At 47.6% G+C, this 24,417-nt stretch overlaps 8 protein-coding genes across 8 annotated transcripts; 6 read left to right on the top strand and 2 right to left on the bottom strand.

The window, feature by feature from the left end:
• Positions 1 to 600: 600 nt before the first annotated feature.
• SERLADRAFT_414660 (uncharacterized protein) lies at positions 601 to 1,742 on the top strand (the record flags this gene model as incomplete). The annotated part of the gene is made up of 5 exons (XM_007316872.1): positions 601 to 652; positions 709 to 824; positions 880 to 1,089; positions 1,160 to 1,251; positions 1,307 to 1,742. 5 exons carry the CDS (start codon positions 601 to 603, stop codon positions 1,740 to 1,742), a joined length of 906 nt encoding a protein of 301 aa, XP_007316934.1.
• Positions 1,743 to 3,663: 1,921 nt separating this feature from the next.
• SERLADRAFT_385824 (uncharacterized protein) lies at positions 3,664 to 4,784 on the top strand (the record flags this gene model as incomplete). Its single annotated transcript, XM_007316873.1, has 2 exons — positions 3,664 to 3,827; positions 3,946 to 4,784. 2 exons carry the CDS (start codon positions 3,758 to 3,760, stop codon positions 4,545 to 4,547), a joined length of 672 nt encoding a protein of 223 aa, XP_007316935.1.
• A 219-nt stretch (positions 4,785 to 5,003) lies between these two features.
• On the top strand, positions 5,004 to 5,438 carry SERLADRAFT_464158 (uncharacterized protein; the record flags this gene model as incomplete). Its single annotated transcript, XM_007316874.1, has 1 exon — positions 5,004 to 5,438. The coding sequence occupies one exon, from the start codon at positions 5,057 to 5,059 to the stop codon at positions 5,384 to 5,386; it is 330 nt and encodes a 109-aa protein (XP_007316936.1).
• A 647-nt stretch (positions 5,439 to 6,085) lies between these two features.
• On the bottom strand, positions 6,086 to 6,342 carry SERLADRAFT_464159 (uncharacterized protein; the record flags this gene model as incomplete). Its single annotated transcript, XM_007316875.1, has 2 exons — positions 6,086 to 6,237; positions 6,263 to 6,342. 2 exons carry the CDS (start codon positions 6,340 to 6,342, stop codon positions 6,150 to 6,152), a joined length of 168 nt encoding a protein of 55 aa, XP_007316937.1.
• Positions 6,343 to 8,081: 1,739 nt separating this feature from the next.
• Positions 8,082 to 12,674, bottom strand: SERLADRAFT_447884 (uncharacterized protein; the record flags this gene model as incomplete). The annotated part of the gene is made up of 7 exons (XM_007316876.1): positions 8,082 to 8,884; positions 8,945 to 9,212; positions 9,270 to 10,113; positions 10,163 to 10,856; positions 10,965 to 11,472; positions 11,618 to 11,882; positions 11,939 to 12,674. 7 exons carry the CDS (start codon positions 12,672 to 12,674, stop codon positions 8,702 to 8,704), a joined length of 3,498 nt encoding a protein of 1,165 aa, XP_007316938.1.
• Positions 12,675 to 15,052: 2,378 nt separating this feature from the next.
• On the top strand, positions 15,053 to 17,340 carry SERLADRAFT_464165 (uncharacterized protein; the record flags this gene model as incomplete). The annotated part of the gene is made up of 11 exons (XM_007316877.1): positions 15,053 to 15,311; positions 15,373 to 15,498; positions 15,553 to 15,639; positions 15,690 to 15,771; positions 15,821 to 15,887; positions 15,939 to 16,138; positions 16,193 to 16,288; positions 16,347 to 16,906; positions 16,960 to 17,013; positions 17,071 to 17,081; positions 17,133 to 17,340. The coding sequence occupies 11 exons, from the start codon at positions 15,099 to 15,101 to the stop codon at positions 17,251 to 17,253; spliced, it is 1,617 nt and encodes a 538-aa protein (XP_007316939.1).
• A 307-nt stretch (positions 17,341 to 17,647) lies between these two features.
• Positions 17,648 to 19,885, top strand: SERLADRAFT_464169 (uncharacterized protein; the record flags this gene model as incomplete). The annotated part of the gene is made up of 11 exons (XM_007316878.1): positions 17,648 to 18,096; positions 18,173 to 18,502; positions 18,559 to 18,693; positions 18,750 to 18,896; positions 18,955 to 18,990; positions 19,041 to 19,093; positions 19,148 to 19,291; positions 19,345 to 19,429; positions 19,481 to 19,500; positions 19,564 to 19,690; positions 19,743 to 19,885. 10 exons carry the CDS (start codon positions 17,832 to 17,834, stop codon positions 19,672 to 19,674), a joined length of 1,326 nt encoding a protein of 441 aa, XP_007316940.1.
• Positions 19,886 to 20,607: 722 nt separating this feature from the next.
• Positions 20,608 to 22,827, top strand: SERLADRAFT_464172 (uncharacterized protein; the record flags this gene model as incomplete). The annotated part of the gene is made up of 5 exons (XM_007316879.1): positions 20,608 to 20,789; positions 20,842 to 21,277; positions 21,333 to 21,753; positions 21,812 to 22,041; positions 22,120 to 22,827. The coding sequence occupies 4 exons, from the start codon at positions 21,247 to 21,249 to the stop codon at positions 22,680 to 22,682; spliced, it is 1,245 nt and encodes a 414-aa protein (XP_007316941.1).
• Between the last annotated feature and the right edge of the window lie 1,590 nt (positions 22,828 to 24,417).

Below are 24,417 nucleotides of genomic sequence, written 5' to 3' on the forward strand. Positions count from 1 at the left end.
GATCTGCGATGGCATTGGTTGAGAGATGTTGTTGACTCTGGGCAGATTGCTCCTACCTTTGTTCCCACTGCTGAAATGCCTGCAGACTTGTTGACCAAGGCTCTTGCCAAGCCTAAAGTGGAAGTGTTCAGGAAGATGATGGGACTTATTAGATCAGGGGGGAGCTGATGCTTGGGAGGTGCAGCATCAGGGGGGAGTGTTAGTTTTGGTGATTCTGCACCTTTGTGCTACCTATATATTTTCATTCCTTTCTCTATCTATTCTTCTATCATTCACTATTGATTGTGTTCTCTATTATTTCGCCTTTGTGGCTGCTTTGTTTACCTTTGTTTACAAAACTTCGGACAGTATTGCAGAGTCCAATGCTTCCTATTCTCTAGTTACTCACATTGGACTCTAGGTACTGTATACCTGTCATACTCTCTAATAATAAAGTTACTCACATTGGACTCTAGTTCCAGTCCCTGATTGCTCTCAGCAAGTGGCTAGACACTTCCTTCAAGCTTTGTTCTTAATAGAATTCGGTATGTAATGCTTTCCTTTTGCTCGTGTTGAGTCTTAATAACATAAATCAAGCACGAGTTCAGTTTACCAACTTTCATGGCATTCAGGGTTCTCGGCTTATTTCTTACCATTCAATTCATAAACAAAAGTTTACCCGGTCAACTTTGTTGTCCATTTTATCCCCTATATTTTTTTACACGCCAGATGTCCACAGAAAAGCGCTGCACAAGCTCTTTGTAGACGCCGCCATCACAAGTCCCCTTGCATGGAACAAATTCATCGATAAAATCAGTAATGAGCTGCAAGAGCAGAACCTGTTGGTAAGCATCGGATTTAAGAACTTTATTTTACTATGTAACTAAGGTCTACTTATAGGCAACTATGTTGCTCAATGCCAATGTAGGGTTCCTAGCCATCCAAACAGTCGACAATGGCAGCAACATTGGCGTCAACGATAACGTCACCCGGTCACCCATACAGGTTGCTAGTTATGTGTTGCTTGTTGCTAGTGTTGGGAGTATTATCCTTGGCTTGATACTCCTCCGTCACAATCGTACAGAAGTACGAGAGACTGTCGAGGAGGCGGTGAGTCTCTGCATGATTAGTTTTTGCTGATTTTGATCTGCATCCTGATCTCGAAAACTGTCATGCACAGGTAATTTTCTTAAACAAAATGGGCCACGAAAAGTATGGTCAGGAGGCACTTCCACTGATCTGCAGTCTTCCCTATGTGTTACTTATGTGGGGGTGAGTTACGATAGGCATACATCTCATTGCAGTCTGGCCCTGATCATTGTTACAGAATGCTTCTTTTCCTTGTCGCGCTCCTGATGGAGTGTTACTACCCTCGAGCTGAAGCCCCAAGCCTAATTGTAGGAGTAGCTTCACTGACGGTATTTGTACTCACATCAGGGTGCATTTACATTTTGAATACTGAACAAAATGGACGACCAAAGTGGTCGTTGAAGATTTTTTTTGATGAACAACTGGAACTCACATCCATGGCTGATATACCTGTGATAGATGGTTCAGATAATGGATCCCCACCACCGAGCTTGCTTTCATGTTTCTCCAAGAGGTGCATGGCGGTATTCAATGGTCAGGCCAGGCGAGAACAAGGAGCAGTGATCGAGCTGCTACCTGCAAATACTGTTCAAGGACAGCCTTCCATTCTAGGAGAAGCTTCCCTGCAGCCAGACCGTGAAACTTATTTTTTAGGGAATAGGTCGGAAGTATAGTTTGAGGATGGGCGGGAGTGCTCAAAGTTGAATCTGTGTTTGTCGAACAGCGATATCTCCTACTAAACTTACGAATGGTAGTTTTTGCTGCCAGACTAACTAGTTATAATACATCGATCTGGAGGGTACAGGAAATACTTGGCTAGTCACAGAGTCTCTCTTTTCATCCATTAGTTCAGCGGCAAAAACTAGAGTACTGCAGCATGGAGAGCATAGAAGCACCGAGACCCGATCGTATATTCTTGCAATTGATACAGAAAACTTAACATCGGGATTAAACCAAGCATACAACAGTCGGTATTATGATAGCATCGTAGACTCGAGCTCGTGATACCACCTGCATTGTGCAGATCTCATTGTCAGTAAGACAAGGTAAACGTACGGCTGTTCACTGAATTACAGCGCTCATCCGTTAGTCCAGAATGGAGTACCTGCCAATCTCTTCTACTATGCCGGCCCAGCGTCCGCCGTTCCAAGACCTCATCTCCTCGTCATTATCAAAAGAGACGCTGAAGCACATGAGTTATATCACTTCACAGGTCGGCTTTCGACGTATTGGAGGTAGCCCAATCTTTGCATACTCGCTGCACGATACGGATCATCCCTCGCGCCATTTATCTATTGCGGACGATGCAGCAAGGACGGATGTCATAGGTGAGTGCGCTTGATCAACAGACTTTTTTCCTGATATATGTACTGTCTCGCTCTAGGCCTGCATGAAGACGCTCATGACGCGCAGAACATCGTTCTTCTAGCTTACTTTGGCTCAACGGCTGAAGCTGCAGATAATGATGCTCCATAGCTGTACGATATTTGTATGTTGTTGTAAAGCGGTATCAGTGTGTGTATGCTATAAGTAGGCACCTGAGGCTGCCTGAATGTACTTTCAATCTTTTTTCCTATTTTGAGTCTTGTTGCAACTGCGATTTGGATTGTGGACAACAACCTATCGTAAGCGGTAGAACTGCGAGGAGAGATCCCCCCTGGCAGCATTGATATTCTGACACCATTAGTCGAGCAGTATAACGAAAACTCGTCTTGCCAAGATTTATTTCCCTTGGTCGCTTTCATTTGGCACATGTACATGTTCTTCCTAATACCGTGTACGGTTAGTATATTATACCAGTATTGTAAAATGCTCACACCGTGTAGCGCATGAACGTGCATGAACGTTGAATATATTTTTCCTCAAGCTGAAGGTTATAAGTCCTGAGATAAATTTTACAAGGTGGGCATAATTGAATATGGGGTAACTAGATCCTTCAGCCAGTACTCATTCGCTGGTCCGATAACGCCTAGACTTGCTGAAATCGATTTCTTCCCGGGCATCCATACAACAGCAGCAACGAGTAAGGAGCCAATACCTTCGAGAAACGATATGCGCGTCAAGTGCTAGGACAATCGCGACACCGCGATGCAAAGTCAAGGAGGAACGGGAGGCTGACGGTCATTGATTGTTAACTTGTGGGTTCAGTGTGGATGACCGCTCGAATCCTGTCTTGGCTACAGTGATGATTCCGAGATGAGACGTGCCAATACGACGATAAGCACCAATGATAAGTGTTTGATATGACTGCGAGCTGGCCGGGAAGATGCCCACGAAGGTTAACGTTAGCCCAAAGCACGATGACCACGATGCAAGTTCTCTATCACCGCATCCAAAATTAATTCAAAAGAACTTCTAGACAGATGTCCCGTGCACGCCAAATTGCAAGCCAGGCGAAACGATATGAGATGCTAGCTTTCCATTGCCTGGCCTTGATGTTGCAAACGCAAGAAGAGTGTCGCTGTCGATAACAAGGAGCAGCTCGAATGTGGTCGTGGCTAGAGAACATGGCCATAGAATGTGATGGTCATTATGGCATGCGCAAACACCCACAAACACTCATTTGGTTCTCCACACGGTCTTCACGAAAGTCGCGTCGACGTGTAAATCTGTCACATCAGTACCCTGTATTATACCCGCGTGCCGTCCCCAGATTCTCTGCCACCAGCACCATTGTACGCTCTAACTTATGTTCAAATTCATACGGCGCATATCTACCTCTGTCCTCCCTCGCCCAGACCGGCCGTGGAGAGATGATGGTGAGTACTTTCGAGTTTTATGTTGTGGAGCTTTTTTTCCTGTTCTCGAGTTGTGATTTTCTCGCGTAACTTTTCAACATATTTGCAGTGGGCTGACTTTACCTCATTATCTCGATAGCCACGTCCAACGCACCGACGATAGGAAGGAAACGACGATACAGCGCGACAGAACGCGAAGATGATGAGGAGTCAGTGTCGAGATCGAAGAAGGCGAGGGGAGACTCGATGGCTGTTGACGAAAATTCACTGAACGGTGAAGCATCTACCCCAGGATCGCGAGAGGAGGATGCTGAGGAGAAGGACAATGTGAAGGATAAGGATGGCGAAGACCTCAACGCTGTAACACGCGGTGTGAAGAAAGTTGAGCTCGAAGATAAGAGTCAGGGCGACAACTCAAAACTCAAGCCTGAAGGTGTACCTCTACCTGAGTCGCCTGGAGCAACACCCCCTCCTGACTCGCAACCTTTGGATGAGACATCGGAAGAGGCTGAGGAAGTGAAAGTGAAAGACTCAGAGAACGCTGATGCCCATTCTGTGGCTTCGGGGTCGGGAGAGGAGGATGCTGCAGAGAGTACGCGCGATGATGCCACGTTACCGCAAGATATCCCATCTGAGATCGTTGAGGACACTACCAATGCAGGAGAGGCAGCTGCAGCTGTCGATTCCCCATCCAAGCCTGATGCTCCAGATACTCAGGATACCCCAGAGACAGAAGAATGATGCATGGTGTGGAAAGGCCAAGGTGGTGGGACGACATATCTATATCTACAGTATTATCACGATATCATGGATGAAGAGAAGGAACGATTATGGTTAAGTATACGATACCCGGATGGCTGTAATTCTGGCTTGTTTGTTTTGTTGTTGGTGGGGATAGCCGTGATACGCTGAATGCATTAAATTTGTGTATTAAAGCTTGGTGGGCTGAGGGCACGTATGTATATTTTAAACAGATCTGGCCCAGTTTCTTTTCCGCTGTTCACGATTACAATTCAGACGCCTTAGCGCTATCAAGACCATGTCAGTAAGTATACGTTTCGCTGGTTTGCACCCCACACCGACAACCCCATGTAGCCTATACGTAAAATTGCATGTCCTTAACAGTTCGTTCTGATGTTTGATTGCCGCAATGCTCGCCAATCGACGTGGGGCGGCTAGTTAACAATCTGCATTCTACCACCACACGCGAACCACTACTGGACCAACATAATGCCGTCGAGATCGACTATATGCGCTCGTCTGTCCACTTGAACGCCTGGGAACCATGTTATCATGAATACATGAACCACGAGGTGGCCGCCATCATGGTCTTGACGATCATCAAATGCCTTGCTGCGCCTCCATATCAGGGCACGATCATCGCGAGGCCGCCAGGAAGACAGACAGCATGTATCATTGTATGCGTGTCGAGAGGCGTGGATGATTATCATGATGTTGTCGTACTGCAATTACAGATCCGCTATCAACGAAGGCAGCGGACGGCGTCAGAATCTATGCGACATCGTTGGCACGAGCTCGAAATCACATCTGCCAATGTTCCTTCGTATCGTCTGGCATAGACCGCAGCGACGTTGGGAAATTCGATAGAGAAGCATATCTGCAGAGTGGCCCATAGTCCGATTGCAGACTGCACGGCAGCTTGGTCAAAGCTCCTGCATTCTCCGATTTGCTGGCACCACCGGAGATATGTTTCGCGCTCGTTCTATCTCATCTGATCAGGCTAATATGCCTACTTCTTCGGCGCATACAACCAGTGTCATTACATTGAAATGCGTAGCCGAATTATCCTGACGCCTGTCAGCCGCTCTCGTGGCTTCCACGTCTAGCCAGCCCTCAACTATACCACGCACAATGCAGCCAGCCAGCCAGCCCCTATCGAATTGGAAGCCTACGGACCCTGCACCTCCTCCCTTACCCCACGTCTTATGCTCTCACCCTCGCCCTGCACACGCTTGTGAACCTCTCCTAGTGCACGTATATATATTAGGTGAGATACTTGGAACTTTCACTGGCTTTATACTCATAACTATTTGCCTGGGGCCCAATCCTATCTAGCGCTTCCTTTGTCACACGCGTACAGCTACCTCGAGGCTTTCGAGGTCGCATTGAGGAAGGGAGAGTGTATTCGACGTTTTGAAGTCTACAGACGATCCACATCTATCTTGAAGCAGGAAAAACGAAATATTAACACATATGTTCAGTTTTCTTGGCTCGCAGAAAGATGTTACGGGAGGAAGCACAGAGGGAACCGTAGGAGCGGAGGAGAAGGGCAAGGAACTGGAGCCCGAGCTTTACACCTACCCGCAATTATCAGCGCATAGTCTACCAGGCTTCTTCTCCGATTCCCCTCCTCAACTTCAAACACAGCTCCCGCAACAAGAATATTCTAAATCCCAGCCCCATCTCCAACCTCCCCCACCAATTCAAACGCATACACACCCGTACACCCCACAACGCTCTTCCACTCTTCCGCATGCCCAGCCTGCAAGTCTGCGTGTGCCACCCACTTATCCATACTGGTATCACCACCATGCCTCTTCATCTGCTTCTTCACAGAGTAGCTTGGACTCGCCCACAACTCCGTCAAATATCGCATGGCTTAGCAATGGCAGTAGTAGTAGTCTTGCTGGAGGTTCAAATTCACAAGTATCAAGGCAGACGAATAGTAATACACACATCAGAGCACCGTCTATGGGGAGATCCTTATCGTCGCCTGCTTCCTCACCCCCTACGGCTCCTCCGCCTATTTCAGCGCCGACACTCAAAGCATCATATTTTCCTCCCCCACCCCCATCGTCGCCCTCTACTACGGCTCCCCCTGTATCACTACCCGTCCCGCCTGCTTCGAGCCCTTTGACCACACCTTCCATTAGTTCCGGACGTGCAAAGCTCTATGCACATGCCCCTGGTGTATCAGGATACACATATGCGTCTGGCTCCAAGAGCTCTTATTCCCTTCGTCTCCCTGGCCAGGAGGATGTCTTCCCAACCCACGCTCCGCTTTCCCCGATCGTCGAGCAAGATTATTTATCCCCTGAGAAGCGTCCTGTGTCTCTGCCAACTTCAACCGAAGGTAGCTCGAATTCACCATCAACGCCTACCATGGTCACTCCGGTGAGCCAGATGATGATGACGCCCATCAGCCCCATCTTGGTGTTGTCCCCGGCTACGGCATCTGCTTCTACACCGATGCTCACACCAGTGAGCCCAAACCGAAGAAGTGCACTCCCGAGCCCACTGAGTATGCGTGGATTGCGGGACGAAGACTCACCTCGTGCGTCTCACCATATTTTTATTTTATCGTTTTGCATCTTGATGTATTTCTTCAAGGGCCATCTCCTGTCTTTTCTTCATTCCTGTCGCGCCCTCTCAATCGTTCACATAGTTTATCCTCGACTCGAACACAGACTTCTACTTCTGGTCGCACACCTACGTCCATATCACCCCCTGTCATTCCGCCACTTGATCTCCGTCCTTCATTCCCCGGACCTATACCTCTGAGGACCCCAACACGTGGATCATCCTTGGGCTCGTCGTCTAAAGATCCTATGTCGCCAGCATGTAAGGAACCATCGACTCCATTGCACAGGGAACCAGCACAACCATCAAAAGACCTGCTATCGCCATCGTCAGCTATGAACAACGGTGGTGATGACGATGGGTCCTCTTTCCGTGCCGACAGTTTCGTCACTGCTCCTTCTATTCAGATCAATGGTGATGGGAAGACCAACAACAGAGTCTCGGTACTACCTGACAGCGCGAAACCTCTGGAACTCGACTTTGAACGCGACTATCCACAATCGATACAACCCCTTCTCAATGACGACTTTTTCTACTTTCCGCTTCCACCTGAGGCTGCACACATTAACTTACCTCCACGTTTCCGTTCGCCCTCACACACGAGCTCCTACCCACCATCTTACTCTCACCCATTCGGAAGCACGCATGACTTCCAGCCAAACAAGTCACTTGCTTCAGCTCCAGCCGCCAGCTTGCGTTCAACGTCAACTACAAGCCTTCCCGTCCGTCCACCCTCAGCTTCTTCCTCCTTCATCGACCGTCGCTTTGCATCCAACAATGCAAGCGGTGCCTTGTTTCCCCTTGTGCGCAAACATCGAGAAAGCGGAAGACCTAGTATGACATGTATCATGTTCTGGCTTGGCTTTGTGGCACCTTGGTGTTGGCTCATTGGTGGATGGCTTCTTGGCGCCATGCAGTCGGACAGACCAAGAAAGCCGGCTACGGTTCCGTGGGGTGCATCGAGAAGCAAGCACTTGTTGCCATTATGGACCCAGGGAAAAAGTACCGTCACATTGAATTCTTATAGCGGTCTTATTCACAACGGCTACCCATTCGTTGCTCCCTCCGTTGCAAGCCTCGCGCCCCCATTAAACAGTACCGCTGGGCTCTCATCCACTCCAACTATCTTGAGGCCGAACGTGCACAAGCCTCTGGACCCATGGGTTAGACGTTGTAGGGTGGCAGCTGTGGCAGGTGGTGTCGTGATCGCTGTGGTGTTTGTTATCGCTTTAGCTGCTGTTGGACACAATTAATTGTGATGGGCAGCTATGACACTGGACTTGGATTATCTGTAAACAAATGAACCAGCAGGACAATCGGGATCGTGTACATTACTTTTTTCGTTTTTCATTCATGACGATTACGCATGATTGATTTTCTTAGTTTTTCCGGGCCATGGTTTGGAGAACTTCTATTGTATTGTTTTTATAATGATATTCGTCGCATATAGTATAGCAAAATGCAGAGCAGCAACATACAGATACAACAAGTGTTTAGTTAGAGAGTACAATAAATACTAGTGAGTCCTACCACCGCAATCAAGTCCTACAAGACCTATAAACATGCAAAGCAGATCAGTCAGCCAACTCGAAATATGATCTAAACATCGATTCGTGATGCAGTGACGTCTCAGAGATGACGCTGTGAACGTGTAGGAAGAGGCGAGGAAAACGACGAGTAAAGTACGATAGGAATCCCTCTGGCATAGGGCCCAGACTCCGCTTGACATTATCTGGCAAATCCTGATAGTGATGTTTCTGTTAACAGACCATAACTGTCAACGGCTGAAAAGAAGATGGAAGCAAGTATATGCCAACCTTATTTCGTAGAGCCCGTAATAGATCTTGTACTGATTTGCCATCGTACTTTCTAAATTTTCCAAGGTTCTCGATAAACCCTTTATCGAGGCGCGAGTGCCAGTCGTTGCCAACGACGTCGAACGCGCCGGTTTCGAGAATGATAAGATTTTGATCTCGTGGATCACGACACATGATCTCAAACCGGTCAGAAGCATCCTGCAAGAAAGTCAAACGTCGTGCAGGATCCCAGAAGAACGGATGGAGGAGACATGTCGTCGTGTCTGGCCTACAAAAAAAATTGTTCAGCTCTCTGATCTGATGACTGGTGAAGTAAAGCAAGTACCTTTTGTAGGCTTCAGGGTCTAGCATAGACGAAATCAGATCTACAGCTTCTGACCCTTCCTCCCCAAAACGTTCCAGTCCGTCAAGACATTTTGAATTTTTAAAGATATTGCTTTCTCGCTCGAAGCGATCGCCAAAGGGATGTCCACCGTTAGTGAGTGTATAAAAGAACAGGCATCCCAGCGCAAAGATGTCCACAGACTTTGTCAATCGTGTCGGTTTTCCGGTAGCAGTACCATTGGATGACGTCCCAACGCTACCGCGAGACGACTGCGAATGATCGTCACCCATAGTATCATCCAGTTTCACCTCGCCACGTAAAATTTCAGGGGCCCGCCACCCGACTGTACCGGCCGCCATCGCGCCATGAGCCGTTGGCAAGAAACTCGTCTGGTCTACATCCAGTTTTTTACACAGCCCAAAGTCCGAAATAAGCATGCGGTGTCCACCATCCTTGCCTGCACCTTTTTTAGGGCCGGATACCAAGATGTTTTGTGGCTTGATGTCGCGATGGACGATTTTCAAAGAATGAAGGTGGCGCAATCCAGACGCAATTTGTCGAAGTGCACGCTTTGGGTCGAAAGCGATGGCGATGTCGCGGAACTGGTCTGGGCTTTCAATGATGTCCGCCAGAGAAGCTGGACACAGCTCAAGTGCGATATAGAGAAAGTTGGCATGAGTTTCTTGGTAATAATATCGAATGACGTTTGCATGATCGTCTGATTCCTGGAGAATGCTGACTTCTCGTGATGCAAGCGTGACAAAATCTCGGAGTAGTCGCTTCACAGCTACTGAACGACCTTGAAGTGATCCTTTGAAAACCACGGTACCATGAGATCCAAAACCTGGGAAAGAACGATTAGTTACATTTTAAATAATGAAAAATCGGCCCACCAAGAATTGTGTCTGATACGACTAATGAAGGCACGGTGGAAGGAACGTCCGGGGATTGCGTTATCACCAACGTCGCAGGCGGCAATCCCCCGGCATCCCTCTGTTCCAACATTATCCCGTCCTCCTTTCCACGTCCTTCTTCTGGTATCTCATCCTTTTCCGTTTCATCAATGTTCCCTCCGTTTGCTGCAGAGGTGCCTTTGCCTTTCTTTCCCCTCTTTCTCCTGGGAGGCTTCCGCTTCTTGGGAGTAGCATCCACTTCCCCATCTCCTTCCCGTTCGCTCTCTTCTGCATCTCCATTCTCTTTTTGGGATTCTGCAACGCCATCGATCAGTTGAGGTACTTCCGAAGTCTCGGCAAACTTCACGGCAGGTTTGAGGGAGTCTGCTGCGATTGATGGTGGCTCCGTATCAATGACAGCTATAACTTGTTGGGGTGTTTTGTTCTCATGCGATCCATCTTCGCGCACATCCTGGGTATTAAGGGGTTCCTTTGGTATATCAGAAGGAGCTGAACTGGCCTCAATGATAGACGCTTGGGGAGGAGAGATAGCAGGGCGTGTTCCGACAGGTGTCTGAGGGTGCTTGATTTGTTCTTTGGGCTCCAAAGCAACGTATATGCGGATAGCTTTGGTCTTGATCACCCAAACCGTGCCTACGACTAAAGCAAGCAAGAAGGATACCGCAGCAGACAACTGCCAAATGCTGTTCAGCCCGAGTGAGTTACTAACTCCTGTTGTTGAGTTTAAAGCGGAACGCCAAGGCCATGGTGTAACGATTGAACTGTTGTCCCTACTATCGACCAAACGAGGCAGTGTCCCGTCGGTGTCGACACTATTATCACTATCTGTGCCTTGCCCTGGTGGAAGAAGAACGGAAGGAACACCTGGGAGTTGTCGGCTACTGTGACCGGATGAATCGAGAGGACGCTTGCCAGTCAAGCATTTCCGATTATAAGGATCGCTCGCACATAGCTCACGATGTTTCCTCGACTGCGTAATAGCGTCGATTTTATCTGGTAAATCCCTGATTGTATCGGAGTCTGATGGTGGATCGATGAGTTTGAGGCCAGGACTATAATGTGTGTCACTAAATGCGATTAGGGGAAAGCGCTCAGCGCTCATGACAAATAATGAACCAGTCTCTTCCACTAGGCCCACATAAGCTGCATCGGGGTCAAGTATCTGATTAAGCGTCAAAGCTGAAGCGGGATCAACGCCACGTAAAACATCTTCGATGGCAGGGCGAGGTTGGAGCAGCACAAACGGTTGGGGTCGATGAGGGCTAGTAAGAATGTCGAAAACGGCTACACTATATGCGTCGTCAGCGAACAGTCATGGGAAAGAGAGTTCAAGGAGGAATGAAAAGCACCGGAGAACATGTAAATGAGGAAAGTGGACATAAAAAAAGCACACAGAAGAATATACGGGGAACAGCTCAGACAACCGAGACTTACATAGGATTATCAAAAGACAGCCCCCAGAGAGCTTGCGGGTCTCGTCTGATATATGATTCTGGGTTGTCCGAATTGCGAGCCTTGAAAGAGAATATTCGTCCATTTGGAAGTGAATCTATGTATGTATCGTCGGCAGTCCGACGATACAACGATTGTAGTGCGTTGTCCTGGTTGTTGGGGCCGTACGTTGAGAATGAGAGATTTTGGACTGGAGCCCTGCGCCCTGAAGGGTTTAAAGGGCGCGTATATATGGAAATGTGATAGTCTTTGCGCATATAATGTCTATTTACCTTGAGCCATATAATGTGAAAAAACACTCACCGGTGCGTCCAATGAACACTTCGGTTGAGCCTGACTTTGGTTTGGGAGGAAGGACATCCTCCAGTTCGTCTAGATCTACTTCCAAATCGTCGTGCGAAGTAAGATCCTCGAAGGGGTCCCAGGGACACTCTGAACTGATAGCTCTCACTCTACCCGTCTCCAACTCTACCGAGAGCAAAGAAGTTTCTTTCTTTCCAACAAAAACGCGTTTATCCTCTTCTCTTGCGAAGCTAAACGGCGACATGTCAACGAGCTGGGACATGGAGAAGGACAGACGCTGAAGAGGGCTGGTGGGGGTTGCCATAACATATATGTCTCCAGTCTGAGGTTCGATGACATAGAGTTCTTGGTGGTCGAAATCATCGTCTGTGAGGTCTGGGTCGACGGTGGCATGTGTTGTGCGAACTAGGGGTGCGAGAGTGGAAGGTGCGCCCAGTGGGGAAGACGACATTGACCAGAGTGTTTGGCCAGAAGATCGGTTCAGCGCATGCAGTTTCCCGTCGACAGAGGCGACTAGAACGATGTCGAGGAGCTGTACGTCTTCAACATCGCTATCTTCTCCAGCAACATGGTTCTTTGGGGTACGGAAAAGGCGGTGACCAGCCTTGGCTCTGGCGTCGATGTGGGCGGAAAGGGCATTGTCGCGCACGGCTGGGCTTCTAAGGGTGATGGTTTCAGCAAGACATAGGGCAGCCAAAAAGACTAGGAAAGTCGACAGCAACCACATTGGCCCCATGGATATTCATCCATTCATAAGCTCTACTATACTGCAGCTATGCTTTTCGACCGTAAAGCGCGCACCTCCTCGCTGCGGCGATGCTCGGCTGTTCCCGGCCGAGTCTCGGCCCGCTCCTGGTTCGTCGCCGTGCCTCCCTTCGATCTCATCAGGCTTTTCCTTGCTGAACCTCAAATCCTCATTACTTAGGCAGCTTGATGCCGGACATTCCTGTGGGTGCTCAGATATTCGACCTTGCATTTCATCCATCCCACTCCACCGTTTACGCTGGTCTTCTCACCGGCCAAGTCAGCGCATTTCGATACGACGAACAGGGCCAACATGATCTAAGTTTCTCAGTCAGACCTTCAAAGCGGTCTATAAGAGGTCTGACACTCAATCAAGATGGCTCCCACCTGTGGGCTGCAGGAAAAACAAAGGCTATGTTGTACGTCCCATTTACTCACACCGTTCCATTCAATTCCAATATTGAACATCACAGTACCATCGATACATCAACAGGTACCCTTCTTGAAACGCGCAAAGACGCTCACGAGTGAGTCACATACGCGTATGCCCTGTTCATGTTATTGATAGGTATAGTGACCGAGAAGAGCGCCTATCAATCGAATGAAGCATTTAATGCCCCATTTGCTAGCATCCGGAGACGACGATGGAGTAGTCAAGGTCAACAATTCACAAAAGTAACCATACCGTCGGCTTATCTTATGTTTGTCCAGTTATGGGATCCCCGCAAACCCGATGCACTACGGGCTTATAATCACCATTTCGACTTCATTTCTGATTTCCTATGGCTGGGAGACAAGAAGCATCTCGTCGTCACTAGGTGAGCACTCATAGCAACACTAAAATTCTCATGTGTCAAAATAATTTGATCTCCCAGTGGAGACGGTACACTCTCCGTGATCGATATCCGTGGAAAGAAAATAGAACCGTTTGCTCAGTCCGAGGATCAAGAAGACGAACTACTCTCCATCGTTGCTATCAAAGGGTTAGTAACATCGCCCCCGAGATTACCGTTAGATTGACTGATGCTGCTTGATAGCGGTTCAAAAATTGTGGTTGGTACTCAATTGGGTATCCTCTCCGTCTTTAACCGAAGTCACGGCTGGGCAGACTGCGTTGATAGGGTACCAGGGTATGTCGTTGATTTACGGCCTTTTACTTTAAATTGCTGAAGTAGGGACGTAAAGGCATCCGCAGTCAATCGACGCACTATGTTCCTTACCATCATCATACCCTTCATCTCATTCTACCATTCTAACGGGATCTTCCGACGGGCTTCTAAGGGCTGTACAATTGTTTCCTACGAAGCTTCTTGGTGTAGTCGCCGATCACGGAGCCTGGCCTATCGAGCGTATTGCGGTTGACCAAGGTGGAGAAGGTAGATGGGTCGGTAGCGTCGGCCATGAAGATATCTTGAAGATGACAGATCTAAAAGACGTTTTTGAGGACGAAGACGGGGACGAAGAGAAGGCTACAGATGATGAAAACGAAAGCGTAGCACAAGACGAGGACGATGGCAAGGATGGCGGTGGCGGCGCAGAGAATGAAGATGAAGGTGAGGTAGAAACAATACATTCGTCCGATGCTGTCCCGGAAGATGCACAAAAGTCCGACAAGGATAGCTCTGGGGATGAGGGTGAGGGTGAGGACTCTGATGTCCCAAAAGAGAAAAAGAGGAAACGGAAGCCCGAAAAGAATCCTCTAGCTGGGAAGAAGAAAAAAGGTCGCAACCAGATCGACGCTGATCCTTCGTTCTTTTCTGGGTTATAGACTTTTGTCAAGTGACGATAGTATCTGGCGTTGCCGCTCAATCGCCTTACTGTTCCCAGGGGTGACTCGAATTCAGCGACTCGGTAAACGAGTACTTTACAAAACTAATGGGCGCGCGCCAAGTCTAGGCCCCGAAGGATGATATTTACCTCTTGATGAACCCACGTCAATCTATCTTGACCGACTGCTCAGGTTACACGGCCTCCTGGATTGATGAGAATTACATAGGATGTTGACTATGAATACCGATTTATCAAGATATCAAATTGGATATGCATGTTAACCAAAGATCCGTGAACATCGTTGCGGGGTGTTGCAAATGGGTCTGCGACTAAGCTATTTAGCGGGCATCCTGACAACGAAACGATGTGCTAATTAAGACTTGACATGTCTCGACAGTGCAGCTGGCGATACAGAACACATGTCGAGTTCTTGTAAATATATACTTGTGCAATCCAGTAAGCTTTGCGAGTCAGCGGCACCGACGAAGCGCCTAAACACGTGGCGGCCTATGCTGATGGCAACTTCAAGGAACCGACCGCCGGATCATGAGCAAAGGATTCTCAGTCACTGACCTGGCTCAGTCTTGAACTTGCACTTGCATGTTACCATAGTCTATTTCATCTTACTACATCTCAGATTATCATAATGCTGTCGTCGTCCAAGAAAGCTGTCACATCACTTCGCAGTGTACGTTTGACGCGACACCTGTCCAGCAGAGCATCCACCATCTTGTCCTCGTTGGAGATCCCGACATCCACGGAAATACCTGGTGTCTTTGACGGCCAATGGAAGGGAACAGGCGATGTTATGGAGAGCGTATGCCCTACCACTGGTGAGGTACTAGCTCGTGTCCAATCTGTAAGTTCAAACCTGAGCTCCGGCCTTGCATGATCCGCTGTAACGAGTCTATTCTTTTCAGGCGACTCCTCAGGAACTACATGGCACGCTGGAGAGAACCAAAGAAGCACATCATGTCTTGAGGTCCATTCCTGCCCCTCGTAGAGGTGAAATTTTGAGACAGATCAGGGAAGCTCTGGCTGCTAAGGTATGTACCGCTCACCGGCGCGAAAGGTGCTCGATGTAAAGCGGTTAACTCTAGCGAGATGTCCTTGGCGCACTTGTGTCTTTGGAAATGGGCAAAATCAAAACCGAGGGAATCGGTGAAGTCCAGGAGTTTGTGGACATTGTATGTCTTTTTGGCACTGTCTTCAGGGTCACAGCCTCACAAAATTCCAGTGCGACTATGCTGTAGGTCTGTCGAGAATGATGAATGGAAGAGTAGTCGCTTCCGAAAGGCCAGGGCACTCTATCCTCGAAGGTAAATTGAGCTTTTGCTCCTGTGTTCCTCTCTCCTGACCGGCCCCCAGTGCCGAATCCCCTGGGAGTGGTTGGCGTATTAACCGCTTTTAACTTCCCTGTAGCAGTATATGGATGGTATGTGTGCTCAAGATGCTGCTATAACCTTATCTATATAATCAATTCCAGGAATTTCTCTTTGTCGTTTGCCGCAGGTAACGCTAACCTTTGGAAGCCTTCTCCCAGCACGCCGCTGTGTGCGATTGCTGTGACCAAAATCATCGCTAGTGTTTTAGAGAAGAACGGTATTCCGGGCGCCGTGTCTAGTCTCGTTACGGGTGGCAAGGACGTTGGAGAAGCTGTCGTAGAAAGTCGTGATGTAAATTTAGGTAAATCCAAATCTGTCAAAAAGATGTACCTGGGTCTCACAAGCTTGTCGACAGTTTCTTTTACAGGTAGTGAGGCTGTAGGCCGCGTTGTCGGTAAGGCTGTCCAGTCTAGATTCGGCAAAAGCATCCTTGAACTGGGCGGGAATAATGGTGACCCTCCATCTCCAACAGTGGTTAGAGATTCCAGCTTTTAACACTTTTATATTAGCATCAATCATCATGCCGGATGCCGATTTATCTTTGGCTGTTCCAGCTGTCTTTTTCGGTGCAGTGGGGACTGCGGGTCAACGATGCACCTCAACTAGACGATTGTATCTTCACCGCGCTATTGCCCAGCAGTTCCTTTCTGAACTTCAGAGACTCTATGGTACCGTACGGGCCGGCGACCCTCTTGTAGATTCCACACTCCTAGGCCCCCTCCATACAAGCACCGCATTGGGGATTTACAGCAACGCCGTTCAACATTTACGAGATACGGGTGCCGAAATCCTCGCAGGTGGCAACAGATACGAGGAAGAACACCTCAAGAATGGCAACTTTGTGCAGCCCACAATTGCGATACCCAAAACTAATGATCCAACAGACCCCATTTGGAGCACAGAGACGTTCGCTCCCATCCTAAATGCGGCCATATTTGATACCTTGGAACAGGCTATCGAATACAACAACGCTGTTCCGCAAGGTTTGTCTAGCAGCATTTGGACTAGAGACCTGCGAAATGTCGGGAAATGGATAGGTCCGGCTGGGTCTGATACTGGTATCGTAAATGTGTGTACAGTTGTTACTTGACTTTGCAGGTGACTATTTATGAGTATTGACAGGTCAATGTGGGTACGAGCGGTGCTGAAATTGGGGCCGCTTTCGGAGGCAACAAGGTATGGTAATCCATGCCAGCAACGTTTATTCATCAACTGATATAACTTTGAACTCAGAGCACTGGATGGTCAGTGACCAATTTTACAGGATACTTTCCATTACTGACTTTTGTACCAGGGGCCGTGAATCTGGGGGTGACGCTTGGAAACAGTACGTCCGCTGGAGCGCTTGCACGATCAACTTTTCCGATGCAGCACCGTTGGCTCAAGGTGTCAATTTCTCTACATGATCAGTCGTAACTTGATCCAGCCGGTTATCTTGTATACTGCCGTGTCTCAATTGTTGGCACCACTGCAGCATAGCTTGCTAGTGAACTCATCATCGAGATCCACTAAATTTGTACTAATCAGTCTAACAACCCATGTACACACAATCATTATATATGCACGATTGCAAGAATATAACGATAGAATTGCCGTGAGCTGACCAACGACGGCGTTGACCCGCCACCACTCGAACATACAGTACGCATCAGTGCATCATGATATATAGACGTGGGAACGCCATCTCATGCCAACAATCTGACCTCGGCCCTTGGGATTGCATGTTCCCAACAAAGCCTCGAAATTTCTCGTCAGCCATCATGACATGAGGATGTTGACATGTCAGGCAACAGGAGTGATTGGATTCTGAGAGGCAGTGCCCTTGCAGAAACTCATCACTAGGGAACGTACAGCGCAAATGCTCCTTACAACGCCAATAATAAGAGCATCAGAAGATTATCTATAAGAGTTTTAACTCCACCCTTTCGACCCCTACTAATTTCGTCGCTCTTCGATTGCCTCTGGCATAATTCCTATTCATTACTCTTCATTTCATGCTAACTGACGACCTCCCATGGCCAGAGCTCGGCAACGTCTCGCGCGGCGCCACGCGAGGCAACCAAGGGCAAAAAGGTGCACTAGGTCCAGCTGACCAAGAAGGTCGCTGCGTATTACAATTGCGGGTCCAACCTGGAGTGCTGGCTGTACGGCTGAACCGGCGGTCCAGTGAATGGTATCGCACCCTTGACAATGAAGTAAATCGTGCCCTAAAGTTGACAAAGACGTACTGGAGGAAAGCCCGCAGACGGCAAGACTATAGTGAGCTACTCGATCTACCTTTTCGATTGCCACTGAGTGGAAGACTCAATGTCCTTTTTTGCTGTCGGATTTACAGATGCTCGTGCTGACCAGGATCACATGGAGTTGCACGAATGGTTGCAGCAGCTCAAAGACAAGACGATGTCGCATCTAGAGGTGTTGATGCAGAAGGGCGATATACAGGGCCCTCCATACATCATGCCTGACGATATCGAACTGGTATTTCTAAGGAAATTTATCGAAAGACATAATGCTGGCATTCCTCATAATCCCCGCCTACGGCACCTGGGCCCTAACTCTCAACCCCAAGTCACCGACGACCAGATGGAGGTCTCTACACCTGAGCTGTCAGACGCCGGCTACTCTGCCTCCAACCTGGGTGAGCAGGCTATTCGTATACAAGGAGGTAAACACTATATGTTTCCGATCATCTGGGAACTGGCTGAGTCTCTTGTGTGTTAGAAAGCAGTTCAAGCAAACCGAACTCGAACTTTGCCCATTCACCCAGTATTTCCAATCGCGTAAACATCGTTCGGACTTCGCCTGTTCCATCTACGGTGACCTATGAAAAGCTGGTACAGGAAGCTCATTCATCAAGTGCGGCATCTTGACAAATTGGTATCGCACTATCGTTGTTAATATATCCTTTCTAGGACAATTACTGCAGGAAGCGCGCGCGAACTTGTCCAGGTCCCAAACTCAGACTCAGGAGGCGTTTCAGAGGTACACAGCCTGTCTTGAGGTGGAGACTCGTGCTAGGCGAGAAGTCCATGTAGCTGAGCAACATCACGATGAACTAAGTAGGCATTTTTTGGTTTTATCTTTTGTGCTAGAAGCTCATCATTGGGCCTTTTTCAGTGTTTGCCCTGTTGGCACGGAATCGATCTTCAATTGGTACGTGCACTGCTCTCCGTTGGTCGTATCGGTCTTTATAATATACTCAGATGGATACTCAAGACAATCGTCCTTATCTCAGGACGAAGTTAGAAATTCAGAAGTAAGCAAGGAAGTAATACACGCCTCGCATAACCTTACTCACTTCCGAGATCAGTATGTATTGCAAGAATCCTCGGAGCGGAGACATTCTACAGGAATGGTGACGCCAGCAACGAATAGCCCCAAAGTTATGGAATGGCGGCAACCGGAGGGGACTGGTTCGTACTCGGGTGGGCCAGAGACGATGTCGCAGTTCGATGTAGGTCGTTTTACTCAGAATGATTTGTATGATTGATGTGACTTACCGAATAGATGCGATCATCGAGCGATCAACCCTTCAAGCCCGAGCGCAAGCACTCGCGGACTTGGGACCAGGCTGGTCAACTTGATGCTCGCAGTGAGTTTCCTTATTGTATTCCTAGATCCTTAATTTTGATAGACTTGATAGACGGGCAGCTAAACTGCGGAGTGCGTTCTTTACAAAATTCTCCCAATATGGTGTTCTTTCAAGCCAGCTTACTGTTCATGCAGGATATGGCTAACCTACCTCCACGCAAACGTGCTCATCACATGGTAGAAAGATATGATCCATCAAGTCACAGCGGGTCTCTTATGTCTCAACCTATGCCATTGCCTCCATGATGGTCGAAGTAAAAGAGTGTGTTATCTATGTGGCTATTGTTAGTCATTTAAGGTCTTATTTTTATTAGCATTATGTCCTTTTTACACTGTCGTTTGTAATAATCGTAGACACGGACAGTGCTGATGTAGTGTTGGACAAGTATTATTATTCTCCTGACTCGCATTGTGTCTCAATTGTATTTTATGACACGCTTTTATCGTACAAGATATGCAATAAAGCTCCATAGGGATGACAAAGATTTGAAGAACCACTGACTACATTTTGCAAGAATCAATCATGATTGGTTGCACAAGGAGGCCATACCGTGATGAGGGTTTGTTCGTCGGATGAGTGCCGTCAACAGACTTCAGATATCTAACATCGAAGGTCAACTGAATCAGACATCTTTTCGAAACCTAATCCAGTGCATGATCATGGGGTTGATTTCGAGTTAAAGTGACATCGCGCTTCGCACGGACTGGTTCCGCTCAGGCTGCTTCAGGGGCGTTGGTTTTGGTCAATATGATGCCATGCTTTGGATACCCCGTCGGAAATGAACTTGTAGGTTTGACGAAGTACGCTATAATGTTTTATGCTGTCACAACATTGGCTGTTGAACTGGCATATTAGAAATAGACAAAGCGGTGTGTGCGCTGCCTTGGATGTGCCTCTTTGGAACATTTTATGATGTTAAATCATTGGCGACCCGCGTTCCTAAAATACTGGCATCAGTGTCTGTGATGGATAGATCAGGGCCAGATAACAGATGGAAAAACTTGACATACCAGCATGTAATTTATCCCCATTGTCCTAATAATACGTGTCCACGGAGTTTCAAGGGACATGAGCGTGGTCGCGAGAGTTTTGACTTACAGTCATGGTCTTAGCAACCACGGTCTACTTACACTGCCTTGGGACGCTTTGTTTAACCTTCTCCTTATGTAATCAGATGCGTGGATCAGTGACAAGATGGTAGGTTCGCACCTGCGCGAGGAACATGAACAGCACTCTCGCCTATCTTTTGGAACACATGGACCCACTGGTGCCATCTGGTGCCATCGTTTCTGCGCACAGTTAGTGTATTTTCGACTTTGTTGTCGAGAAAATCGAGCATATGGTTCAGCTTGATTGCAGAGTAAATCAATTATCGATTTCTAATGAGCCGCGAGTCACTGATGATGCCACAGTCAAGCAATGCCGCTTTGACAAGATGACAGTTTGGTGCTTCTGGTCTTTCTTGTCGATGTGTTTTATGGGCCGAATTTACTGTTCTCTGCTCGTTGCCTATTGTCTGTGGCCGGCATGCTTTGTTTCAGTGACAAGCTACTCGAAGAATGGACGGATTTTTCCACATCGGATAGCACACGTGCACCACCCACTTTGTCCTTTCATGCAACCTGAAAGACCTTTGTGTAATGCCCCTGTCAGACAACCAAAGCGTCTTCTGCTCATCTATTTCAGAGCTTGCTTTCACTTTGTGGTCTTGCACCTCCCCGAAGAACCTCCCCGAAGAAATCCTACCGCTCACTGGCAAGAAGAGATAGCGGCCAAAGTAACATAGTATTCGTCCGTCTACAACATCCTCGTTGAAGATGCTCGTTAAACGCAAATATTCCAGAGCCAGTGAGTTTTCCTTCAGAGAGAGAAATCCTAACAGCCCGCTGAATCATTTTTCTAGCTGGGTACTGTCAGAACTTCATTCTGGACCAGTGTGCCCTTGGTGAAAAATGTAGATACATACATGCCGTCCCGCTTGTCTTCCCATCTTACAGCACAAGCAGCCCATTTGATCGTGCCCCCGCAGTATTCAGATGGCCGATACCACTACCCTTACCATTTACATCATCAACCATGCCCATGGCACAGCAGTTCCCATTTCTGATTCAAGAACAGAATAACGAAACCCCGCAGCGTCGTACATCGCCGCCTCAACCTGTGTCGGCGCCCTCAGGGCCGACAAACAACAAGGCACCTACAACAACGCCGCTAGATCTAGTATCTGACTCTGCGCTCTTTCGCCCCTTGACATGGAAAATGAAACCATGTAGGTACTACATCAAAAACAAAGGATGGTGTCCTCGGGGTGAATTTTGTAATTTGTGAGTATTTTCAATACTTATATTGAATTATTGCGTAATGAATATGCTTCTTTACCAGTATTCACGATCTCGCGCTCGTACATTCATCATCAGAGGCTCATTCTCATTCTCTGGCTGATAAAGAAACTGAAATAGCCAGGCCCCATGAGAACGATAATAAGTTGAACGCAAGGACCATCAGCGGTGGCGTTCGTGTAGGTTCTCAGCCAACGCACTGTTGGGCCTTCGTCCAAGGCCACTGCCGCCATACGGCTTGCCCATATTTGCACCCAGAAGATATCGAGCCATGTACGTTCATTTCACGATTGTTCTAACTCGCAATCTACCCCTTGTCCTGAGTGCTGATGCCTAGTCGGTTCACCTCAGATATGGCTTATACCCCTTGTCCAGAATGGCCGACTTGTACGAGAGTGTCTTGTCCTTTCAGACATCCTATTCCGACCCGCCCGCCCGGCCATGTATTTCCGGTATGTGCACCGTCTTTATACGGTTTCCCACCGTCGGTGCCGGGCTCCGGCCATAACACCGCCCTGCCTTATGGCGCGTACGAAGTCAACGGGACGACCTATTTCCCGATCGACACTTCCACTGACATAAACCCGCCGGTTGTGTATAACCAAGCCGCATTATCCGATGACATGTACCCGTTATCGGATCATTACAACAACCACTACGGGGCGATGCATCCGCAGTGGGGATGGAGCGAGATATCGCTGCAAGATCTATCTCAGGTTGAAGCCGATAGTAATACAATGACGCGGCCTCGGGCGGATGTGATGAATGCTGGGCCGGATGGGCTATTGTCGTTGCGAGACGACGAGTATGCGTATAGTAACACTCATACAAATCAGCCATTAGATACACTCAGCATTCTGTCACCGGTGGGGAAGGTCGAAGACCTCTTGGAGAATGTATTCTCAAAATTGTAAAAAAAACCAAATCCGACTCGTGTTGTGCTCTTTTTGCATTTGTTCATTGATGTACCTTCCTTGGGCCTAATAGCTCATTCACATCGTTAACAGAGTGATTACAGGTTAATTATGCGATTTAATTCACTGGTATGAGCTCTGCCAAATTAAATCAGTCAGTCTCCGGACCATTTCAGCGTTGCCGACCCCCCTGGTCACCGACGCCACATCGGGCACAACACTTTGTATAGACGCTTACTGTCCGAGGAGTGGAATAAATAATAAATCAAGTGATATTATTTATTGAATATTGAAAAGATTAGTATTTTTTACTGAATATTGAATAGATTGAGAGACAAAATATGATCGATAGGCTCGTCCCCAACCTGCTCGGCTAGCTCGCGCTTATCATATTTGCCAATATGAATTTGCAAGCTTGCGAGCAGGCTGGGACCACTCGTCACCATTTTGTGAGGAGGATGAATTCCTCACCAAAGATGAGGTGGGGACTTTGTCATAGGGACTCAGAAGTCAGAAAAAAATGTCAAAAACTTAGTATACAAAAAAGCATTTTTGTAACCAGTAGATCACTTTTTGTTAATAGATATTTTTTGGAACACTTTGAGGTGAGGTTGTTGTCACTGTCACTATCATTTTCTGGCAAAGTTCACTTGCAAAAAAAGCCGCAAAAATTTCCTATATTCAATGTGTTCTACGAGTTACAAAATTGCCTTTTTGTATAGTAACTTGGAAAATTTTTTTATGGCTTTCGAGTCCCTACAATTAAGTCCCCACTTTCTATCCGTTTCCATCGCTGATCCGTTGACCACCACGTGCCGCTGCTGATATCAGCAAAGCCCTGGCAGCCGGTCCAAAATGGGCAAAAGGTCCATCTTTATGATGTCGATCTTCCATCATATACCATCAAAACATTGGTCGCTTGTCTCACCTGGTTGGAGCGTAGGTGGGTAGTTTTTGAGCTGGAGAAGGTTCATCCCCTTGCGTCGCCCATGTACATTGCTGTCCCATTCACTTGGGTACACTTATCTTTCGTCCATTGTCTTCGCTACAGCTACAGCTACCACACGCTGCCTGGGACTCACTTGTTCCAAATTGGGACTACTCCTCTCCCTCCCTCATTTGACCAGGTGGTCCAACACAACCAATCCATTGGTAAAGCCATGGAACTGTCGGATTTGGACTAGGTGGTGGACTGGTGGCTCCAGTTTCTTTTTTTTTCAGCTGAACATTCATTTACAGTGCGATTATTTTTGATTTTTGAATCATTTTTATGGACCCATATTTTTTTAGAATGCCTGACTGACAATAAAGGAACTGTGTTGATACTGATATTTTTTTGCCTTGCCCTTTTTTTACTGCATCTTCCCATGACATCATGATTTTCTTGCTCTCTTTCTGCTATTGGACTTTACTTTATGGCTGTACAAACCTGTGACAATACTTACACAGCATTCATTGTTCTATCCCTTTCTTTTCCTTATTTTGACGATCTTATCCTGTACTACCTACGCAGGATTTGTCAGCATACATTCCTTCCTTCATGTTTTTTCTCATTCTTTTTGCACAGCTATACTGTGTATAGCCTCCCTTTCTTTTACTATATAAACCCCCTGTATTCTACCTTGTAAAAAAAACAAGAACTCCAATGTAGACTTCTTCTCTAATCTGAAGTTCACTACTCTGCTACTTGTGATCCAGTGTGGTCACAAAAATTCCCACTGCCAACACTGTTAAC

Source organism: Serpula lacrymans (genome assembly GCF_000218685.1).
Source record: "Serpula lacrymans var. lacrymans S7.9 unplaced genomic scaffold SERLAscaffold_5, whole genome shotgun sequence".
Taxonomy (NCBI): domain Eukaryota; kingdom Fungi; phylum Basidiomycota; class Agaricomycetes; order Boletales; family Serpulaceae; genus Serpula; species Serpula lacrymans.